The sequence below is a fragment of the Scyliorhinus canicula genome, chromosome 4, assembly GCF_902713615.1.
Source record: "Scyliorhinus canicula chromosome 4, sScyCan1.1, whole genome shotgun sequence".
Taxonomy (NCBI): Eukaryota; Metazoa; Chordata; class Chondrichthyes; order Carcharhiniformes; family Scyliorhinidae; genus Scyliorhinus; species Scyliorhinus canicula.
This window is the reverse complement of record NC_052149.1, coordinates 30633382-30654866: the sequence shown is the minus strand read 5'-3', so window position 1 is coordinate 30654866 and position 21485 is coordinate 30633382. Positions and strand designations below refer to the sequence as shown.

The following is a 21485-nucleotide window of genomic DNA, read 5'->3' as shown; positions in this document are numbered from 1 at the left end:
TGGTACTCCTGCTAACACCCAGGCACCTTGGCACTGCCACTCTGGGACTGCTAGGGTGCAGGTTGGTCGTGCCAAGGCGCCAGGCTGGCAGTGCCTAGGTGTCAGGCTGCCTGTACCGGGGATCGAATCCGGGGGTACCCTACCTTTATGAGGTGTGGAGTGGGGGTCTCACAGACGATCCAACAGGCAAGCTGGGTGTTGGGGGAATTCAGCAGCCGCGTTGGCGATTCTTGGGGGCGGGGGGGTAGCGAGATCGGGGTAGGATTTAAAAATGAGCCCTTCAGTGCAGGAAGCGGGGTAAGTGCGGCCTCGCCAAGGCCAAAAACAGTTCCTTTTGATAACAGCGACGTTCTCACCGCTCCAGGCATTGAGAAACACCCCGCTTTTTATACTATTAAAATGCACCCTTAGTATGTTTTCTGGAGTGGGGAACTAAACATGCCGACAAGACCGGCTCCCTCGGGCGCCCAGATCTCAAAGGTAAGTTGAAGGTCACGCCCATGGACATCGCAAACCCTGAAGACGTGGGCAGCAACCACAAGCCTCGACCCCGGAGGGGCAACCTATCTCCTCCTCATCACTAAATGTCTGCATCATCCCTATACCACGCAGGCATGAGAGTGACCTGGCTCCACCCCCATTCATCCTCGGAGAAGGATACTCCACTCTGGGATCGCTGAGGGCTCCTCACCCTTAATGTCTGTGGTGAACCACTGTATACCTGTATGAGGGGATGTAAGGTAGGACCTGTACTACAGGTTCGCCGGTAGCCCCTGCCGGCTGGCTCCGCCCAGTAGGAGCTGTATAAATATGCGTGTCCTCCATTGATCTGCCATTTCGCCAGCTGCAGCAGGAGGCCACGCATCTGACTTCAAGAAAGCCACAGTTGTACCCAACCTTAGTCTTTGTGCAATGGATCGTGCATCAATTTATTGCAGTCAGATTTTCAACAAGATGGATATCAGAATCAAACCAGATCGCCTACAGCTGGATTCGCACTCGCCCGACGCCAGAAAGGACTTTAATCACTGGCTAGCTTGCTTCGAGGCTTACATCAACGCAGCGACCCCCACACCGTTGGAGGCTCAGAAGATACAGGTCCTGTATTCCAGGTTGAGCTCAATCATGTTCCCGTTCATCCAGGATGCCCCGGCTTGCGCAGAAGCCATGGCACTCCTAAAAGAGAACTACGTGCAGAAAGCGAACACGCTCTTCGCCAGGCACGTACTCGCCACTCGCTCTGAACTCCCTGGTGAGTCCATCGAAGACTTCTGGCGGGCCCTAATCTCACTCATCAGGGACTGTGACTGTCGGGCCGTTACGGCCACCGAACATTCTAATCTCCTCATGCACGATGCGTTCGTAACAGGGATTGGGTCAGACCTCATCCGACAACGACTGCTGGAAGGGACCACACTCGACCTAGCGGAGAAAAAAACATTAGCGCTCTCCATGACGGTCGCCTCCCGTAATGTTCAGGCCTACTCCGCTCGCCGCGCGGCCCACCCGTCCTACCTCTCCTGGACCCCGCAAATGACCCCCCCCCCCCAGCTGGGGCCCTGTCTAGCCATTACGCCTGTGCCACATGCCAGTCCGCGCACCCCGGGGGTCCCTGCTGCTACTTCTGCGGCCAACAGAAGCACCCCCGCCAGCGCTGCCCGGCCTGCACCGCCACTTGCAAGTCTTGGAACAAAAAGGGCCACTTCGCCACAGTGTGCCAGGCCCGCGCAGTTGCCGCTATCGTCCCCTCCCCCCTGCCAAACGCACAATGGGCGCCGCCATCTTCTCCTCCCGGGGCCACGTGCGGCCAGTGGGCGCCGCCATCTTCTTCCCCTCCGTACACGTGCGACCCATGGGCGCCGCCCTCTTGTCTAGCTCCGCTAACGTAAAGCCCATGGGCGCCGCCATCTTGTTCCACCCCCGCAATGTGCGCCCCATGGGCGTCGCCATTTTGTTCCCCGCAGGACCTACGGACGCCGCCATCCTGTCTACTCCACAGGGCAGGAACGCCAATGACATCCCACGACCTGGGCCGCCAACGCTCTCCGTCTGAAACCTCTGACGATCACCCGCAGCTCGCCTCGATGACGCTGGACCAGGCTCATCCACACAACCTAGCCACTGCTTCGACAATGGTGAAAATCAACGGCCATGCGACCTACTGCCTGCTGGACTCCGGGAGCACCGAAAGCTTCATACACCCCGATACGGTAAGGCGCTGCTCCCTCGCGGTCCACCCCGCCAACCAACGAATTTCCCTGGCCTCCGGATCCCATTCTGTCCCGATCCGAGGGTTCTGCACGGTCACTCTCACAGTCCAGGGCATAGAATTCAGCGGTTTCCGTCACTATGTCCTTCCTAATCTCTGTGCTGCACTATTGCTGGGCCTGGATTTTCAGTGCAATCTCCAGAGCCTCACCCTCAAATTCAGCGGCCCCCTACCTCCACTCACCGTTTGCGGCCTCACGACCCTCAAGGTTAACCCCTCCCTCCCTCTTTGCCAATCTAACTTCCGATTGCAAACCCGTTGCCACCAGGAGCAGACGGTACAGCGTCCAGGACCAGGCCTTCATCAGGTCTGAGGTCCAGAGGCTGTTTCGGGAGGGTACCATCGAGGCCAGCAACAGCCCCTGGAGAGCCCAAATGGTAGTAGTTAAAACTGGGGAGAAACACAGGATGGTCGTGGACTACAGCCAGACCATCAATCGGTACACGCAGCTCGATGCGTACTCCCTCCCACGCATATCTGATATGGTCAATCAGATTGCGCAGTACCGGGTCTTCTCAACAATTGACCTGAAATCCGCCTACCACCAGCTCCCCATCCATAAATCGGACCGTACATACACTGCCTTCGAGGCAGACGGTCGGCTCTATCACTTTCTTACGGTTCCCTTTGGCGTCACTAACGGGGTCTCGGTCTTCCAAAGGGAGATGGACTGAATGGTCGACCGGTACGGTTTGCGGGTCACGTTTCCGTACTTAGATAATGTTACCATCTGCGGCCATGATCAGCAGGACCACGATGCCAACCTCGCTAAATTCCTCTGCACCGCCACTCTTCTCAACCTTACGTATAATAGAGAAGTGTGTGTTCAGCACGACCCGCTTAGCCATCCTCGGCTATGTAGTCCAGAACGGACTTCTGGGGCCCGATCCCAACCGCATGAGCCCCCTCATGGAGCTCCCCCTCCCCCACTGCCCCAAGGCCCTCAAACGCTGCCTGATGTTCTTTTCGTACTACGCTCAGTGCGTCCTAAACTATGCGGACAAGGCCCGCCCACTCATACAGTCCACCCAATTTCCCCTCACAGCCGAGGCACAGCATGCCTTCACCCGTATGAGAACAGACATAGCCAAGGCCAGGATGCATGCAGTAGACGAGACATTGCCTTTCCAAGTAGAAAGTGACGCTTCAGATGTCGCCCTTGCCGCCACTCTAAATCAGGCAGGCAGACCCGTGGCATCTTTTTCCCGCACCCTTTATGTCTCAGACATTCGGCACTCATCCGTAGAAAAAGAGGCCCAGGCCATCGTTGAAGCTGTGCGGCATTGGAGGCATTACCTGGCCAGCAGGAGATTCACTCTCCTCACTGACCAACGGTCGGTAGCCTTCATGTTCAATAACAGCGGGGCAAGATCAAAAACGATAAAATCTTGCGGTGGAGAATCGAGCTCTCCACCTATAATTACGAGATTTTGAATCGCCCCGGCAAACTCAACGAGCCCCCAGATGCCCTCTCCCGAGGTACATGTGCCAGCGCACAAGTAGACCAACTCCGGGCCCTACACGACAGCCTTTGTCACCCGGGGGTCACACGACTGTACCACCTCGTTAAGGCTCACAACCTGCCCTACTCCGTCGAGGACGTATGGACAGTCACTAGGGATTGCCAGGTCTGTGCGGAGTGCAAGCCGCACTTCTACCGGCTGGACTGTGCGCACCTGGTGAAGGCCTGCCACCCCTTTGAACGCCTCAGCGTGGATTTCAAAGGGCCCCTCCCCACCACCGACCGCAACACATATATTCTCAGTGTGGTCGATGAGTACTCCAGATTCCCCTTCGCCATGCCATGCCCCGATATGACGTCTGCCACCATCATCAAGGCCCTCAACACAATCTTCGCTCTGTTCAGTTTCCCCACCTACATCCACAGTGACAAGGGATCCTCATTCATGAGTGATGAGCTGCGTCAGTTCCTGCTCAGCAGGGATATCGCCTCCAGGAGGACGACCAGCTATAACCCCCGGGAAACGGGCAGGTAGAGAGGGAGAATGGGACGGTATGGAGGGCCATCCAGCTGGCCCTACAGTCCAGAAACCTTCCAGCCTCCTGCTGGCAGGAGGTCCTCCCTGATGCACTACACTCCATCCGGTCACTACTGTGCACCACTACGAATAACACACCCCACGAACGTCTTTTTACCTTCCCCAGGAAGTTCACATATGGGGTGTCGCTCCTGACTTGGCTCGCAGCTCCAGGACCGGTCCTGCTCCGTAGACACGTCCGACCCCACAAGGCGGACCCATTGGTGAACAGGGTACACTTCCTCCACGCCAACCCCCAGTATGCCTACGTGGAGTTCTCCGACAGCCGCCAAGATACTGTCTCCCTCAGGAACCTGGCACCGTCAGGTTCCAACCAAACACACTTCACCGCCCAGGCGCCATCCTCCCCTCCCTCGCTGCTCCCACATTAACCCCTCCAGGCCCATCCCTCCTTCCCCTGCCCACGCAAGAGGATGAAGAAGATTTCGGCATGCTCCCGGAGTCATCTGACAGCAGGCCAGCACCAGCACCGACATCGGTGACACCAGCACCGCCAGCACCGACATTGCCGCCACCGTTACGTCACTCCCAGCGAATCGTCAAAGCACCGGATCGACTGAACCTCTAACGGGCACCGGACCGTCAAAATGGACATTTTATTTCTCCCCCATTTCTTTCCTAAGACACTGTACATAATCCTCAACGCTATATATAGTTCCACACCACCCCCGCCGGACACATTTTTAACAGGGGGTGAATGTGGTGAACTACTGTACACCTGTATTAGAGGATGTAAGGTGGGACCTGTACTACAGGTTCGCCGGTAGCCCCTGCCGGCTAGCTCCGCCCAGTAGGAGCTGTATAAATATGCGTGTCCTCCATTGATCTGCCATTTCGCCAGCTGCAGCAGGAGGCCACGCATCTGACTGCAATAAAGCCACAGTTGTACCCAACCTTAGTCTTTGTGCAATTGATCGTGCATCAATGCCATCCCCACTTTCATCACCCTCCCCCCCCCCCCCCCCCCCGCCCGACCTTCAGGTGCCCCCTAGCGAGGGCATGATCCAAATCGCATTGGGTGCCGCTGGTAGGTGCCAGCTGCGAACCCCGTTTAGGGACCCTCTGACTATTCACTGGGAACAGTGGGATCGGCGCCAAGCAGAACACGAGCAGAGAATCTCGCCCTTACACTTCTAATGGAAAATAAATGGCTCCAAGCACTTAAAAAAAGGAGGGGCAAGCATGGGGTAGGAAAGGAGAAGGTTGGTGGACCAAAGGTCAAAGATGTTTTCAAAAAGTTTTGGGCAGAGAGAGGGGTTGTGAAGCAGATCCGGCTTTGGAGAGCATTTCAGAGAGCAAGGTCTGGAGTGAGAGAATGAGCAGTAAACCAAGACAGACAAAGCTGCGGAGGAGTCTGTGAGTAATGCTGCCAAGGGATGGCCTGTGTAAATGATAAAAAAGATAGAGGATTCCTGCAGTGAGTCAGTTGTTCAAGCCAGGAAGGAGAACCTGGTACAGGTAGCTGCATTGAGCCAGATTGATGTGGGCACAGACAAAATCCTGCTCAAACAAAACTATTGCACAAAATATATTGAGCATGGAGAAACATGTTTAAAACCCAATGTTAGCCTTTATTTTAAAGGGAATGGAGTCTAAAAGTAAGGAAGCCTTGCTAAAATTATACAAGGCACTAGTTAGACCACACCTGGAATACAGGGAACAGTTTTGGTCTCCTTATCCAAGGAAAGATATATTGCCACTGGAATCAGTCACTAAGTTGATCCTGGGTTTGGAGGGATCTTCTTATGAGGTGAAGTTGATAGGTTGGGCCTGTACTCGTTGGAGCAACCTTATTGCGACAGAGAGGATTCTTGGGGGCCTTGACATGCTGAGAGGATGTTTCCCCTTGTGGGAGAGTCTAGGACTCAAAAGCACAACCTCAGAGTAAAGGAAGAGATGAGGAGGTATTTCTTCTTCAGGGGATAGTGAATCTGTGGAATTCTTTACTGCAGAGGGCTGTAGAGACTGGGTCATTAAGTGTGTTCAAGGCTCAGATAGATTTTTAATCATTAAGGGGATCAAGGGTTATGGGGATAAGGTGGGAAAGTGGAATTTAAGATTATTACATCAGATCGGTCGTGATCTAATTGAATGGCGGAGCAGACTTGATGGGCCGAATGGCCTTCTTCTGCTCCTATGTCCTATGGTACTTTTCCCCAAATTGTTATAGTTCAGGGACAAGGATTTAATTTGATAAGATTCTCAGCAACGGCTCAGAAATCTCTGCACCTGTCCACCTATTTCCCGATCTTTAAAATGGTTCATTCACTGCGCACTGAAGTTACACTTTATTGCAAGAACAGGATTGTTATAAAATATTGCTAACTTCTAACGGCAACCTGAAACAGACACGTACCTTCCCAATCTACCACATTCGCTGACCAAACAATAATGAATCTGATTGTTCTCAGTCTGTTTACTTAACAATCAAACATTGCAGTGGAAAGATCCACAGTTCTATCTGAATAATATATGTACTATACATTGTACACTGGTGTCCTTAGTTACTCACTTACAGTATCGTGAGAGACTTGACACTGTATAAAACACACACCTGACACACTTCACAATTCAATAGAAAATATTCTTTTTTTTAGAAGGATGATAGCAATGCCACTCAGTTCCTGTTGGCTTTTTCCAATCTTACCAACGCAGCCTCATTAGGAGCTGGAATGTAACTTCCAATTTATGGGAACTTCCTTCACCACTTACTCTCTCATTCACTTCAGCTACTGCCTATTTCAACTGCTTCATGACAGAACAGGAATCACAAAGGGACAACTTTATCTTAGCAGCTGCAACTCAAGACTGTACTCCAGCCTAGACGTGAGCAATGCCATGTAAGGTCCACTTGGATACACTTTAAACACCGCCCCTTACGAGTTCGCTGCCAACACGTACTCTATTTGTAAATATGACGATAAGGTAACCCGAGAGGCTCTGGGATGCAGTGTCTGCCGGCGAGCCACATTACAACAGCCCCTACACTTCAAAAGTACTTAATTGGCTGTCAATTGAGATGTCCAGTTGTCATGACATTTGCTTTATAAATGAGATGCACAATCAATGGACGCGAAATGTAGGTGAAGTCCGAAACGAAAGGCTTTAATCAGCAAGAAGTGAGCCCTGCAGCAGACATACAGAAATGGCCTGGCTGCTGGGGAACATGGGTTCTTATACCGCGCCTCGTAGGCGGAGCTACCTCCCTCTTAGCCAAAAGGAATACGGAGAACACGATACCTGGGCCAATGGGCAGCGAGCCCTCTGCACCAATGGCAGCTCACACTCCCAGGTACCGTAATACCCCTAGTCATACTACCACAAAATGCAAGATCTTCTTTTAGTTTTCAATGACCGATAATCCCCGCATGACACAAACTATAGCCCAGGGAATTCTGACTGCTCACTGCACTGAAGGGCAACAAGTGGGATGATACCTGCTAGCCAGTCCCTGTATCAGCAGGTGAAGTGCTCACTGAGCTATATTGGCTATGCCCCCAGTTTGTGCTAGTGGGTAGAAGGGTGTAGGCAGTGAGATGGTACCCTGCACTCCTGACCTGGCCAGCTCCATTGCATTTCTTAGACCACGTCAGTTATTGTGCCTCTGGGCCTGCTTCTCGAGGACCCCTGGTTCACGGCCCCTCAAAGGTGCCATGAACCGTTTTCTGGATGACGCAATCTTTTGATAACTTCCGAAGATCTTACCCATGCCCCTAATGCCCACTCATGCAACCCACCCATCCACAATATCCTTCCCATGCCAACTCATGCCTCCACCTGCCCACAGTCGCCCTTCTTCCTTCCCACGCGAGCAATACCCTCTACCCCTCACATCCCCAGAGACAACTCATGCACCCCTATACCGACCATCAGTAGCCCCTCAAATACCCCATGTCAACTCATGCTCCCCCCAGCCACCCCAATGGCTTCTCCTAATCTCCATGCCAATGCATGCTCCTCCACCCACCTCTAAAGGCCTCTCAGACCTTCCATGCAAACTCATTGCATCTCCATTGCATTTTACCCAGTACGCACTCTGTACAAAATCAGTGAACTTTTATACTGATAATGGCATGCATGGAAAAGCTTAAAAAAACAGCCATTCATAGCTTGATTTAAAAACCTGCTTTTACTGCAACTCTTCAAAAGTGTCAATCAACCACAACTTTAATTTATCAATGGGAGAGACGACAAACACTTGTCACCTCTTAATTTTGTATAAATAAACATTAAGCCATTGGCAAAATGCATCGATGAGAAAAAGCTATCTATCAGCTGTTTGCACCTGTTTCAACAGACTAATGTAAGCCTGGAGTCTCAGCCAAGCCTCATTATGCTATTGTATGTGAAAGCCTAGACCTCCGTTCAGTGTTAAAAATAAGCAGGGGCGGTGGGAAGGTTGCAAAATGACCTGAAAAGTTCAATCACGTGGGCTTACAATCAGAGGAAAGTATGTGGAAGCGAGACTGTTTCTCTGCCAGATAGGCTGCTGATAGGCTCACTAGTTAGCCTATTAGCAACAGAGAGAAACTGTGATTCAAGGCACTGCGAGCAGTGAGAAAGTGAGTGGTAACGGTGAGTGAGACTACTGCACCGGAGGAGGGAGCAAGGCTGGGCAGTGAGGCTGCTGGGCCAGGAGGGGATTGAGGCTAGGGAAGAATGAGGCTGGGAATAGGAATGAGGCCAGGGGCTGAGGGAAACAATAAGGGGAGGGGAGGAGGTGGCTTCAATTAGATCCCTGGAATCCTGTTGGAGAAGGAAGCACCTGTTTCTTATAAAGTCAAGGTCCAAGGGAAGGCCGGGGAAAAGCGCCTGAACCACCTGAGGAGTAGGGAGCCCTCATCAGTGGAAACTGTGCCCCAGCGTCAATCGCGCCCACCTCTGGCACAGGATTTCAGCCAATTTACATAGATAGATTTACATAGATTTACAATGGAGGACACCAGGGCCATTCCCCCTGACAGTGGAGACTCGGGATCTGAGATGGAGGCTGAGGAGACTGGTTTTCCTCCAGAGGCCAGCACAATGGACGAGCCGCTTTTCATAACCCTCAACGGCTCATCGAGGAAGCGGAGATGCCCAGTCCGCTTTATGCCCCCCTCGATCCAGCTCCGCCGGCCACAGGCTTGAGGCCGAGCGCCAACAGGCAGATTGGATTGGATTTGTTTATTGGCATGTGTACCGAGGTACAGTGAAAATTATTTTTCTGCGAGCAGCTCAACAGATCATTAAGAACATGGGAAGAAAAGAAAATACATAATAGGGCAACACAAGGTATACAATGTAATTACATGAGCACCGGCATCGGGTGAAGCATACAGAGGTGTAGTGTTAATGAGGTCAGTCCATAAGAGGGTCATTTAGGAGTCTGGTAACAGCGGGGAAGAAGCTGTTTTTGAGTCTATTTGTGCGTGTTCTCAGACTTCTGTATCTCCTGCCCGATGGAAGAAGTTGGAAGAGTGAGTAAAACGGGTGGGAGGGGTCTTTGATTATGCTGCCCGCTTTCCCCAGGCAGCAGGAAGTGTAGATGGAGTCAACAGATGGGAGGCAGGTTCGTGTGATGGACTGGGCTGTGTTCACGACTCTCTGAAGTTTCTTGCGGTCCTTGGCCGACCAGTTCCCATACCAGGCTGTGATGCAGCCAGATAGGATGCTTTCTATGGTGCATCTGTAAAAGTTGGTAAGGGTTAATGCGGACATGCCAAACTTCCTTAATTTCATGAGAAAGTATAGGTGCTGTTGTGCTTTCTTGGTGGTAGCGTCGACGTGGGTGGACCAGGACAGATTTTTGGAGATGAGCACCCCTAGGAATTTGAAACTGCTAACCATCTCCACCTCGGCCCTGTTGATGCTGATAGGGGTGTGTACAGTACTTTGCTTCCTGAAGTCAATGACCAGCTCTTTAGTTTTGCTGGCATTGAGGGAGAGATTGTTGTCACTTCACCACTCCACTAGGTTTTCCATCTCCCTCCTGTATTCTGACTCGTCGCTATTCGATCTGGCCCACTATGGTCGTATCATCAGCAAACTTGTCGATGGAGTTGGAACCAAATTTTGCCATGTTGTCGTGTGTGTACAGGGAGTAGAGTAGGAGGCTATGTACGCAGCCTTGCGGGGCCCTGGAATTGAGGCCCCATTGACGCGTGAGTGAAGGGGGTGAATAGGCTTGAGGAAGGTGGAATATTATAACCCTCACAAAAACCATGGGGGTCGCTGATTGATCCCCCTGCAGGATTCGTGGCACAGAGGTTTCTGCATTGAGTGGGCGGAGGCCCGTCCAATAACGGCTCACTGACTGGGTCTTAGATATCGACCCCCAATCCCAGACCGGCAGTCCCGATAGTTCGGGGCTGGGACATTTGTTTTATACATTGTGGCTGCAGCTTTATTCACATTTGGTGCTTTACCTTCTAGCCTGCAGATACGAAGGCTACTTTCAAATGAAACACGGTCATGGACCATGGTCTCAGAGAACCAAGGTGGGCCATTTAACCATCCTGCCACAGCACCTCGGCAGCCCCTGTGGCCACCTCTGAACTGTTTCTGGCGATGGTGGGCCCAACTCCAGAATGCGCACTCAACCCCAGAACAAAAACCGAGCCTTTGGAGGCATTTTCTCCTGAGGTCACACTCCGAGCCAGGAAATTTCCGGACCTCCTCCCTCTACCTGTCTCTGAAATGAAAGTTCACCCCCTATTGCATTAAAGACGCTATGGGAGTGATTTTCCGATCGCGGGACAGAGTGTCCGCGCCGTCGTAAACGCCGTTGCATTTCACAATGGCGCAAAACGGGCGCGGGCATTTGCGATTCTGTCTCCCACAGGGGGCCAGCACAGCGCTGGAGCGGTTCATGCCGCTCCAGGCTCACTTCCCGGCGTGCACTGGGGGCGGCGCCAACCCGCGCATGCGCAATGGCTTTACGGAACGCGCCGGCCCCAAATGCAAAATGGCGCGGGTGTTCTGGGGCCGGACGCACAATAAAGTAGGCGAGGGAGAGGCCAGTCCGCCGATTGCTGGGTCCCGATCGCAGGCCAGACCCCATTGGAGGCCCCCCTGGGTACAGAGCTCCCCCCCCCCCACCCCACAGGCCGACCCTTCGCGCAGAGTTCCCGCCAGCAGCAACCAGATGTGGATGGCGCAGGCGGGTTTCTGCTTTTTCTGTGCGGCCGCTCGGCCCGTATGGGCCGGAGAATCGGCGGCCCGGTCTCGTACATCGGCCCGCAATTGGCACCTCGTCAAACACGCCGGCGTCGGGGCGGCGTGGCTCAGTTACGGCAATTATCCGGCCCAGCGCGGGGCTGGGAGAATCGCGCCCTATAGAACATAGAACAGTACAGCACAGAACAGGCCCTTCGGCCCTCGATGTTGTGCCGAGCAATGATCACCCTACTTAAACCCACGTAACCCGTATACCCGTAACCCAACAATCCCCCCATTAACCTTACACTACGGGCAATTTAGCATGGCCAATCCACCTAACCTGCACATCTTTGGACTGTGGGAGGAAACCGGAGCACCCGGAGGAAACCCACGCACACACGGGGAGGACGTGCAGACTCCACACAGACAGTGACCCAGCCGGGAATCGAACCTGGGACCCTGGAGCTGTGAAGCATTGATGCTAACCACCATGCTACCGTGAGGCCCCTAAATGCAAGTTTTTGTTACAAATATGGAAGAAGTGCCTGTGACATTCATGGTACCTAATTGGTGTCCTTGCACAGGGAAGCAGCTAGAAACGACATAATCCTTCAGCTCCAACTGAGACGACTTGAGGATCGAGATAGAAGAAATCATTCTTTCTGCTTTTCTAACTGCAATCCATCGGTCTGAGATTGATGGCCCTTGGGTCACGATGTTCTGGGCCCCAGGGTAGGTTGAACAGATAGAATTTCTGGTTAGGATTTGAGCCCATCTCTCCTGGCTCTTGTAATGATATGAGGGGGCCAGGGACTGGAAGCACCCATGCCTAAAGGCCCTGGCTGGGACTCACCGATATCGCGGCCAAGTGTTGACGCCGGCGTCAAAACCAGCATGGGCGACACTGGCATCAACGGGCCTTTAGGCCAATAATCCTCTTCCTCTGGGGCTAGAACGGCGCCGGAGTGCTGTGCGCTGCTCCAGCGCCATCTCCACACCAGACCCCAGGCAACATGGCGGAGCCCTACAGTGGCCCGGCGTGGAGAAACATAGGCCACCCCCCCCCCCCCCCCCCCGGAATGAGCGCGCCCGCTAATCGGTCGCCCCCGATCACAGACCTGGGCACCGTGGAGCCCCCGCCCCAGAGTCAGATTCCCCCCACCACCAGGACGGCCCCCGCAGCCAGAATGGCAAGGCCCCGCCGGGTGGGACCATATGTAAACCACACCGGCGGGCACTCGGCCTGTCAAGCACGGAGAATCGCCATGGGGGCCGCTTTCAACGGCGCCCGAGAATCAGCACCGGAGAATCGATGGGCTCGAACCCCCCTGACGATTCTCCCACCCAGTACAGGCTCGGAGAATCCCAGCCCCTGTCACTGTCTTTCAATGTAAAAGGGTTGGTGACCCAGCAGAACTGGGTCCCTGATCAAACTCCTTTTCCCCGAATCAAGGTTGTCACAGAAAACTCGTTGTCATGGTATCCCTACAGTGTAGTAGGAGGCCATTGGGCCCATCGAGTCTGCAGTGACCTCTGAAAGAGCACAATGCCCAAGCCCCCCCCCCCCCCCCTCCTATCTCCAAAACCCCACCTAACCTTTGGAAACTAAGGGGCAATTTAGCGTGGCCAATTCACCTAACCTGAATATCTTTGGGCTGGAGAAGGAAACCGGAGCACCCGGAGGAAACCCATGCAGACACGGGGAGAAAGTGCAAACTCCACACAGTCACCCGAAGCTGGGACCGCTGGCGCTGTGAGGCTGCAGTGCTAACCACTGCGCCACCGTGCCGCCCTGCGTTTGCATTCCCTCACTATGAAATAGTGGTAACCTTTCAAAAGTGATCTTAAAGCACTTTGAGATGTCAAGTGGTCATGCAAACTGCCATATAGATGCAAGCTTTTCTTCCCTGCGTCTGTTCTTACAGTTGTCGTCTAAACGAGTGGCTGTTTCCTGGACTTAAGTTTGGTGGAACTATGATCATGTGCGCTTTTGTTTTTATCCAGTGTCACTTTGTGCAGCCCATCATCCTTCACAGCACTCTGGGCCCTTCTCCCGCACTGCCCAACTGAACATTAAGGCATCCCTACCACCGGATTGGTGAACTCAATCAGTGAGTTATACATAACTGTTTTCTCAATTTATGTTTTTCCATCTAATTGTAAATATCGTTAACAGTTGTCATTAGTGTTTTCTCACCATTTATCTGCGTCTCCCAGTTCCTCCAGCTCTCTTAAGTGCTTTGTTGTTATGGAAACCCAAGCAGGTTCTTTTTCATGCAACAGGATGATTGGCCCCAAGGTCTTTTACTAGAATGGCTTAATTTGAAACCAGTGTGGGGTTGATTCATTTAAGTCAATTTATATGCAATAGGGAGAACAAAAATATCAATAATAAATCAACTGCCAAGTTCCAGGACTCCAGTATTTTAATTCTCACTGATGGAATAAAATTTAATAATTAACTATAAAAGTTAATGATTGTAGAATTCATTATCTTCCGGGCTGTAGTCTGTGGCAGCGCTGGGTTAGTTATGCTGTGTTTAGTCGCATACTTCCTCCCTGCAATTGTAATAGGTAATTACGTCTGTAAGCTGTCAGACCCGGTTGATTTGCTGCAATTTTCTGTCTCGAAGTTGGTAGGTGATTCGGTGGGGTAGAAGTCGATGCTTTATGCACCCGTTTCATGGGCATAAAATGAGCCCAACGAGACACGATTTTGGGGACCAATGTCCCTCATGTGAGCTCAACATTCATACAGACAAAGTGTAAGAGTTACGCATCAAATTGTGATAAGGGGGCTGGCTGCTCACCCCCAAGCGAAGCAAATGAGCTCAATTTCAGGCAGGTTTGGGTCTCCTGGTTAGAAAGTGAGTTGGAGGGCGGGTGCGGCAAAGAGGCAAAACAAATGGGCCACAATTAATTTCTACTCCAGAGTAATTTATCGTTCTCCAATTGCAAAGAGCGTGAGTGCATTTCTTGGCCACTTAGCATGTATCCATTCTCATGCACATAGGCGTACACACATCACCCATACTCATTTATGTGCCGTGACCAGTATTAAATGCTTTCTTGGTTTCTTTCTGTAGATGAAGGGGCTGGAATTTTCCTGGGATTCTATTTGCATATTAATGATCTTTTGTAAATGTAAGGTATTCTTTTCCCAACCCCCACCCCCCCCCCCCCCCATGCCTCTTCCCCCCCCCCCCCCCCCCCCCCCCCTTCTTGCATTGCATGTTGGTGGAGCTGTTGCATCAGTACAGCTTGACTCGGAAGATCATAGAATCCCTACAGTGCAGAAGGAGGCCATTCGACCTATCAAGTCTGCACCAACCCTCTGGAAGAGCACTCGACATAGGCACACTCTGGCACCCTATCCCCATAATCTCACATAACATGCACATCCCTGGACACTAGGGGGGCAATTTATCGTGGCCAATCTGTGGGAGGAAACCAGAGCAACCGGTGGAAACCCACACAGATACGAGGAGAAAGTGCAAACTCCACACAGTCACCCGAGTGCTAACCACTGTGGCACCGTGCCAACAACTTACTTCGGCATCTCAGTCACTGGCCTCATGACATTTGGCAGATAGTCCTGGAGCCCTCTTTGATATTCAGACTGGAAGTGTTACATGGAAAATAGGGAACGCAACTTTGGGTGATGTACCAGAGATTGACCCATGCAAATTCCTTCCAGTGAATCCAATTTGCATTCAAAAAATTGCTTTGAAATGAGCTAGGCTGACTCGTTACAAGTACGAGTCTAACAACAAATCCAAATGGTTTTAACTCTGCACCTGGGCATTCCTTTTTATGACAGTTCTGGAGAAATATCTGCTGGGAATTTTCAAGATTTGTTAACCTTCATTGCTAAAGGACTTGAAGCCAAAGCCCGAAGAAACAACGGACACATTTATGCCGAAGACGGTTTATCTCCTGGCAGATTTTAAATTATTAGTGCCCTTTAAAACAAGTGCACAAAATGATGTAACCACAGTTGGTAGTTTCAAATGATCACCTACTGTGAAGGATAATAAAGTTCCATAATTGAATTCTCGAATGAATTTATATTTAGCAGAAACATTGTGGGACACTTGTTGCTTAATGAATGTCATTCAAAAAGAGAAGATTTTTAGTCTCTTAAACTTTAATAGGCCATTGAAAAATAGCAATCCAACATATCTTCATCATACCTGCTTCTCGGTGTTTAAAGCAAATTAGAATGATTCATTAAGGATGAGTACAAATTGTATGTGGTAGTGGTGAATCGTTGTAGTTCAGTCATGTTCTTCATTATATGTAATAATTGTGTGGTGATGGTAACCCACAGAGCAATTTTAGGATCTTTTATCGATCTGTGCTCCGTGACATTTAGAGGATGAGGCTTCTTTACCTATGGACATATTTAAAAGCTTTCCTCTGATATATTTTCCTGTCATGTGGTTTGCAGTTCCAATGTCATATCGTTTGCACTTCGCTGCCAACCTTTCCTGGCTTTTCCCAGAGTTGGAGAAATTGTCCCATCGGATCGAGGCGGCTGCCCAGGCTGGATTCAAAGCAGTGGAGGTGGCATGGCCATACGATACTGATGTGACAGAGTTAAAGCAAGCTTTAGAGAAGAATGGAGTGGACCTTATACTGATTAATACCCCGCCAGGTAAATATATACAGAATTGATATCAGGGGCGAAATTCTCCGACCCCCAGCAGGGCCGGAGAATCGCCTGGGGCCGCCGAAAATCCCGCCCCCGCCGTGGCAGAAATTCTCCGCCACCTGGGAATTGGCGGGGGCGGGAATCGCGGCACGTCGAGTGGCGAGCCCCCTGCGGCGATTCTCCGGCTCGCGATGGGCCGAAGTCCCGACGCTGGGAGGCCTCTCCCGCCGCCGAGGTTTGAACTACCTCTCGTGGCAGCGGGATCGGCAGTGCAAGCGGTCCCCCGGGGTCCTGGCCGGGGGGGGGGGGGGGGGGGCGCGTGGCGATTGGACCCCGGGGGGTGCCCCCACGGTGGCCAGGCCCGCGATTGGGGCCCAACGATCGGTGGGTGGGCCAGTGCCCTGGGGGCACTCTTTCTCTTCCGCCGCCGCCACTGCCTCCACCATGGCGGAGGCAGAAGAGAATCCTCCAGCGCGCATGCACCGGCGGTGACATCAGCAGCAGCTGCTGCTGACGTCACCACCGGCGCATGCGCGAACTGGCGAAGGCCTTTCGGCCAGCCCCTGGGCGGAGGCTGCTGGTGCCGGTTTTGGCGCCAGTCGGCGTGGTGCCAACCGCTCCGGCACGGGCCTAGCCCCCAAAGGTGCGGAGAATTCCGCACCTTTGGGGAGGCCTGACACCGGAGTGGTTGGCGCCACTCCCCTACGCCGGGACCCCCCGTCACGCCGGGTAGGGGAGAATCCCGCCCCAGATTTGCATTGCACATGTCTGACAAAGTGAGTGATTAAGGTGGAGGAAGCAGGGAAGAGAGGAGGAGAGGAGACTGAGGGGGTACATGATTGAGATGTAGAAAAATTGAGATGTATAAAAGTATGAGGGGCAGGGACAGCGTAGACAAGTAGAAACTTTTTTCCCTTGTGGAGGGATCAATGGCCAGGGAGCACAGTTTGAAGGAAGGTGCAGGAGCTTTAGAGGGGATCTTAGAATCATAGGATTGTAGAATCCCTACCCTGCTGAAGGAGGCCACTCGGCCCTTCGAGTCTACACTGATCCTCTGAAAGAGCACCCTACCTAGGCCCACTCCCCTGCCCTATCCCTGTAACCTCACCTAACTTGGGCAGTCTTTCCATGGCCACTCCACCTAACCTGCACATCTTTGGACTGTGGCAGGAAACCAGAGCACGTAAAGGAAACCCACGCAGACACGGGGATAAAGTGCAAACTCCACGTAGAGGTGAGGATGTGAGGGGGAACCTTTTCTACCCAGAGGGTGGTGAGAGTTTGGAATTCGCTGCCCCAAAGGGTAATGGAGGCAGAGACCCTCGTAACATTTAAGAAGTATTTAGATGTGCACTTGCGATTACAAGGCTATGGGTCAAGTTTTGGGAAATGGGATTAGAATTATTAGACTGTTGTTTATGACCGCCACGGGGCCAAAGGGCCTTTTCTGTTCTGTAGGACTCTATAACTCGGTTTTGGAAGCATCATCAGAATCAGTCTTTATTGAATTAAAGTCACTTGTCTTTGTTTTTCCATCTGGGATGATCCCCTTATTAATTGAGCTGTGAATGTCCAAGATGATAGAGAGTTGGGCCTGCTCAGTTCAAGGTGATCAGGAGGTCCACAGGACAGGACAGCACCTCTATTACCTCGTGTCAGATTCCCCTCTAAGGTGTTGCTATGACACCCAGCTGATGCTCCCTGGATATTCCTATTGTCCTATCATGCAGCTCACTAGAATTCCTCCTGGATTTTTCTATTTTGGCTTTTTCATTTCCAGGAAATAAAGCAAAAGGAGAACTTGGGCTTGGAGCAGTTCCGATGCAAGAGGCTGAATTCCGAGCAGGGCTGGATCTCGCAGTGAAATATGCTAAAACTGTGGGCTGCAAACAGTGAGTGGCATCCAGATACTCTATTAACAGGCACTTTGGCAACGGAGGCACACAGAAGTGGTGAACTGCAAGGTTTTGGGCAGATCCAGAGCAGGGAGAGCGAAGACCAGAGGCTGGATTCTCTGTTTAACTGTGGCCTTTCATGCCAGAAAAACTGGCGTGAAAAGGCCACTTATTCATAGCCCTGCAGGGGGCTAGCAGGGACCCGATGGGAAGCTGGCAGCTTTAGCTGCAGATACGGGCCCACGCACCTCCGGGTCAGAGGCCACGCATGCGAACGGGGGCAGCCTCCAGCGGCAGTGCCGTGCTCCGTGCCAGACTTAGACCGCGGAACTGGACCTCCTAAATAGAGCCCCCGATCGGCCACGCGCCTGACCCTGACCGCCCCCCCCCCCCCCCAAAAATAGCCTGGTCCTGTATGAGTCCCCCTCCTGCCTAACGATCAGCCCGCCCCCGACCATGGCGGCCACGGACTGAGTCCGCAGCCGCCACGCGAGTATCCCGGACAGCAGGACCACATTCGATCCCTGCCGCGGGACTTCGGCCGGCCGGGGGCGGAGAATGGTGGGGAGGGCTCCTGCAATGTCCGCAGGTCGGGGATACGCGGCGTGGTGTACTCTCCGAGTACGCCACTTTTCAAGGCCCGGAGAATCGTGGAACCGGCTGCAGTCCCGATTCCGTGTGAAGAAATGGATTCTCCGCCCCCGCGCTGGGCCCGATGTCGGCGTCGAGGTGCGGAGAATCCAGCCCCAGGACCCAGGGAGAGAGATAGAGACTAGGGTGGGATCAGGGTGAGAGGGAGAAGCTCAGATTGGGGCCAGGGAGAGACCGTGATCAAGGCTGGGGAGAACACGGGGGAGTGCCAGAGTGCAGACTCAGTAACACACTCCACATGGTTAATAATTCAGTAGATTGTCTACTCAACTCCAGCCAACACAATCCTACACAAAGCAAAAATGATAAAACTATGCTTACAGTGTTTATCTATGTTCCAACAGGACGAGTTGCTAAATTCCCTGGGGGTCATGCCTCCAAGGTATCCCAGAAGATGCACTGGGGGACCACCCATACATCCCCAAGCAAGGACTGCAAAGGAATTGCCCGGGATGTTTAAACATTCAAAAAGCAGTTATCCTGCGCCTGGAACCATCCAATACTGAGATTTAAATCAGAGGCATCAGACTCTCTTAGCAGCACAGTTACCCAGGAAAGGTTAGAAGGATTGAAACTGCTTCTAACTCCTGGATAGGTGTACTGCTGTTAACTTGCCCTCCACCTCCCGCATCCCCAAATTACACTGCCACCCATCCCTCCATACCTACCAACCATCCCCAGCCCCTGACTATCTTACCCACTCCCCCTGACTATCACCCCAACTCCTTAAACACTCTCCCTACCCACCCACCCCCCCCCCAACGCTAACTTCCACTTACACCTGATACCTCCCGACCCCTCGATCAGTCCCCTTAATTGCCCCTTAATTGGAAAAAAAGCATTGGACACTCTAAATTTAGGAGAGAAAAAAATTCCTTTTAGTATTTTACGTACCTCGATCAGATCCCCTCTTATCCTTCTAAACTCCAGCGAGGATAAGGCCAAACTGTTTAATCTCTACTCATACATCGACCCTTTCATCCCCAAAATCTGTCGGGTGAACCTCCTCTGAACTGCCTCCAATGCCGCCAGGAAATGTGAGTTCACATACCCAAAGTGACAGTTTGGAAATTTAAAAATTCTTTTCAAAATCTGGAAATAACCAGAGAGTATCAGTCAGAAAAGTGACAATGAAGAGATTGCATCGTTGCCAAAATACTCTTCTGCTTCACTCATGCCCCTTAAAGAAGGAAACCTGCACCCAGTCAGCCCACGAGTGTGATACTAGTCCCACATCATCTTGGTTGACCCTGAAATTCCCTATGAAAGTGCACTAACTAAAGCCACTCAGTTGTATCAAACCAGGGTAACTCAGGATAGGCAGTAAACGCCAGCCATGCCAGAGATAGCCATACCCTGAGAATAAATTTGAAACATCACTGCAGTCTGAAAGGTAAATTTAAGAAGTGATGCTGTGTAATATCAGTGAGAATATCTTTCTTCAGCAGCAATGAAATTCTTTCTGCTTAAGGATCCATTTGATGGCAGGACGGGTTCCAGTGGGCCTTGACAGAACATCTGTTGCCAAGGAGATGGAGGCCACATTTATAGAAAATCTGAAGTATGCCGCAGACATCCTCTCAAAGGTAGCAATCTAACAGAACAGTAAAAAGTCAGAAACTAATGATTCATGTGGAGCGTGGTGATATCTGTTGTGCAGAGTGACTATTAATGGACCCGCCTCCTCCCTTCCTCTTCACTGTAAATCTGTTTTGAAAAAGTGCCTTCAATCCAAACTACCTCCCAGCCTCTGCAGTTCACTGAATTAAGTTCAAATTTAAGACCCAGTCCCTGTAGGATTGTGCCTGTGTAGTTAATGGTAAAAGCAATTGGCTTTGGGTTGTTACTGTGGCTGGTGATATTAGACGCTGGTAACAGTCTCGGCAGTACTGAAGTAAAGGCGGTAAACGGTGAAAATATTCAACACATCAGGCAGCATCTGCTGAGAGTGAAATGCTGGGAACATTGTTGGGAATTTGTGCTATCTATGAGCATAGTTGGTGATATTGGCTGCTGGTAACTGCCCTAAGCACAACTGATGTGGGTAGTCAGTAAGATTCGGCATTAGTAATAACACTCAGCACTATTTAGTTGACTGAAAATTTTGATCTTTAAAACCGTTTTTGTTATCTTCCCCTCTTTTTTTCCGCCCCCCGACACCCTGCTATCCTTGCTGTTGTATCTGGAGCACACAGCCTTTCCCCCGACCTGCCCAATGCCCTTTAGAACATAGAACATTACAGTGCAGTACAGGCCCTTCGGCCCACGATGTTGCACCGTCCTGTGAAACCCTTCTAAAGTCCCTCTACACTATTCCCTTATCGTCCATATGCCTATCCAATAACCATTTGAATGCGTTTAGTGTTGGCGAGTCCACTACTGTTGCAGGCAGGGCATTCCACGCCCTTGCTACTCTCTGAGTAAAGAACCTGCCTCTGACATCTGTCCTATATCTATCTCCCCTCAATTTAAAGCTATGTCCCCTCGTGCTGGACATCACCATCCGAGGAAAAAGGCTCTCGATATCCACCCTATCTAATCCTCTGATCATCTTGTATGCCTCAATTAAGTCCCCTCTTAACCTTCTCTCTAACGAAAACAGCCTCAAGTCCTTCAGCTTTTCCTCATAAGATCTTCCCTCCATACCAGGCAACATTCTTGTAAATCTCCTCTGTACCCTTTCCAATGCTTCCACATCCTTCCTATAATGTGGCGACCAGAACTGCACACAATACTCCAAATGCAGCCGCACCAGAGTTTTGTACAACTGCAACATGACCTCATGGCTCCGAAACTCAATTCCTCTACCAATAAAA

At 51.6% G+C, this 21485-nt stretch overlaps 1 protein-coding gene across 4 annotated transcripts in view; it reads left to right on the top strand.

Annotated features, from left to right (window-relative positions):
* hyi (hydroxypyruvate isomerase) overlaps nucleotides 1-21485 on the top strand; it is a 67581-nt gene that overhangs the window by 23919 nt on the left and 22177 nt on the right. For 2 of the 4 annotated variants that reach the window (XM_038793977.1, XM_038793976.1), the window contains exons 2-5: nucleotides 13474-13580; nucleotides 15920-16126; nucleotides 17904-18015; nucleotides 20141-20255. In XM_038793977.1, coding sequence (XP_038649905.1) covers nucleotides 15925-16126; nucleotides 17904-18015; nucleotides 20141-20255 — 429 coding nt within the window. In that variant the 5' untranslated portion in view covers nucleotides 13474-13580; nucleotides 15920-15924. The remainder of the gene's footprint in view (nucleotides 1-13473; nucleotides 13581-15919; nucleotides 16127-17903; nucleotides 18016-20140; nucleotides 20256-21485) is intronic. The other 2 variants (XM_038793978.1, XM_038793975.1) reach the window with 1 other exon arrangement.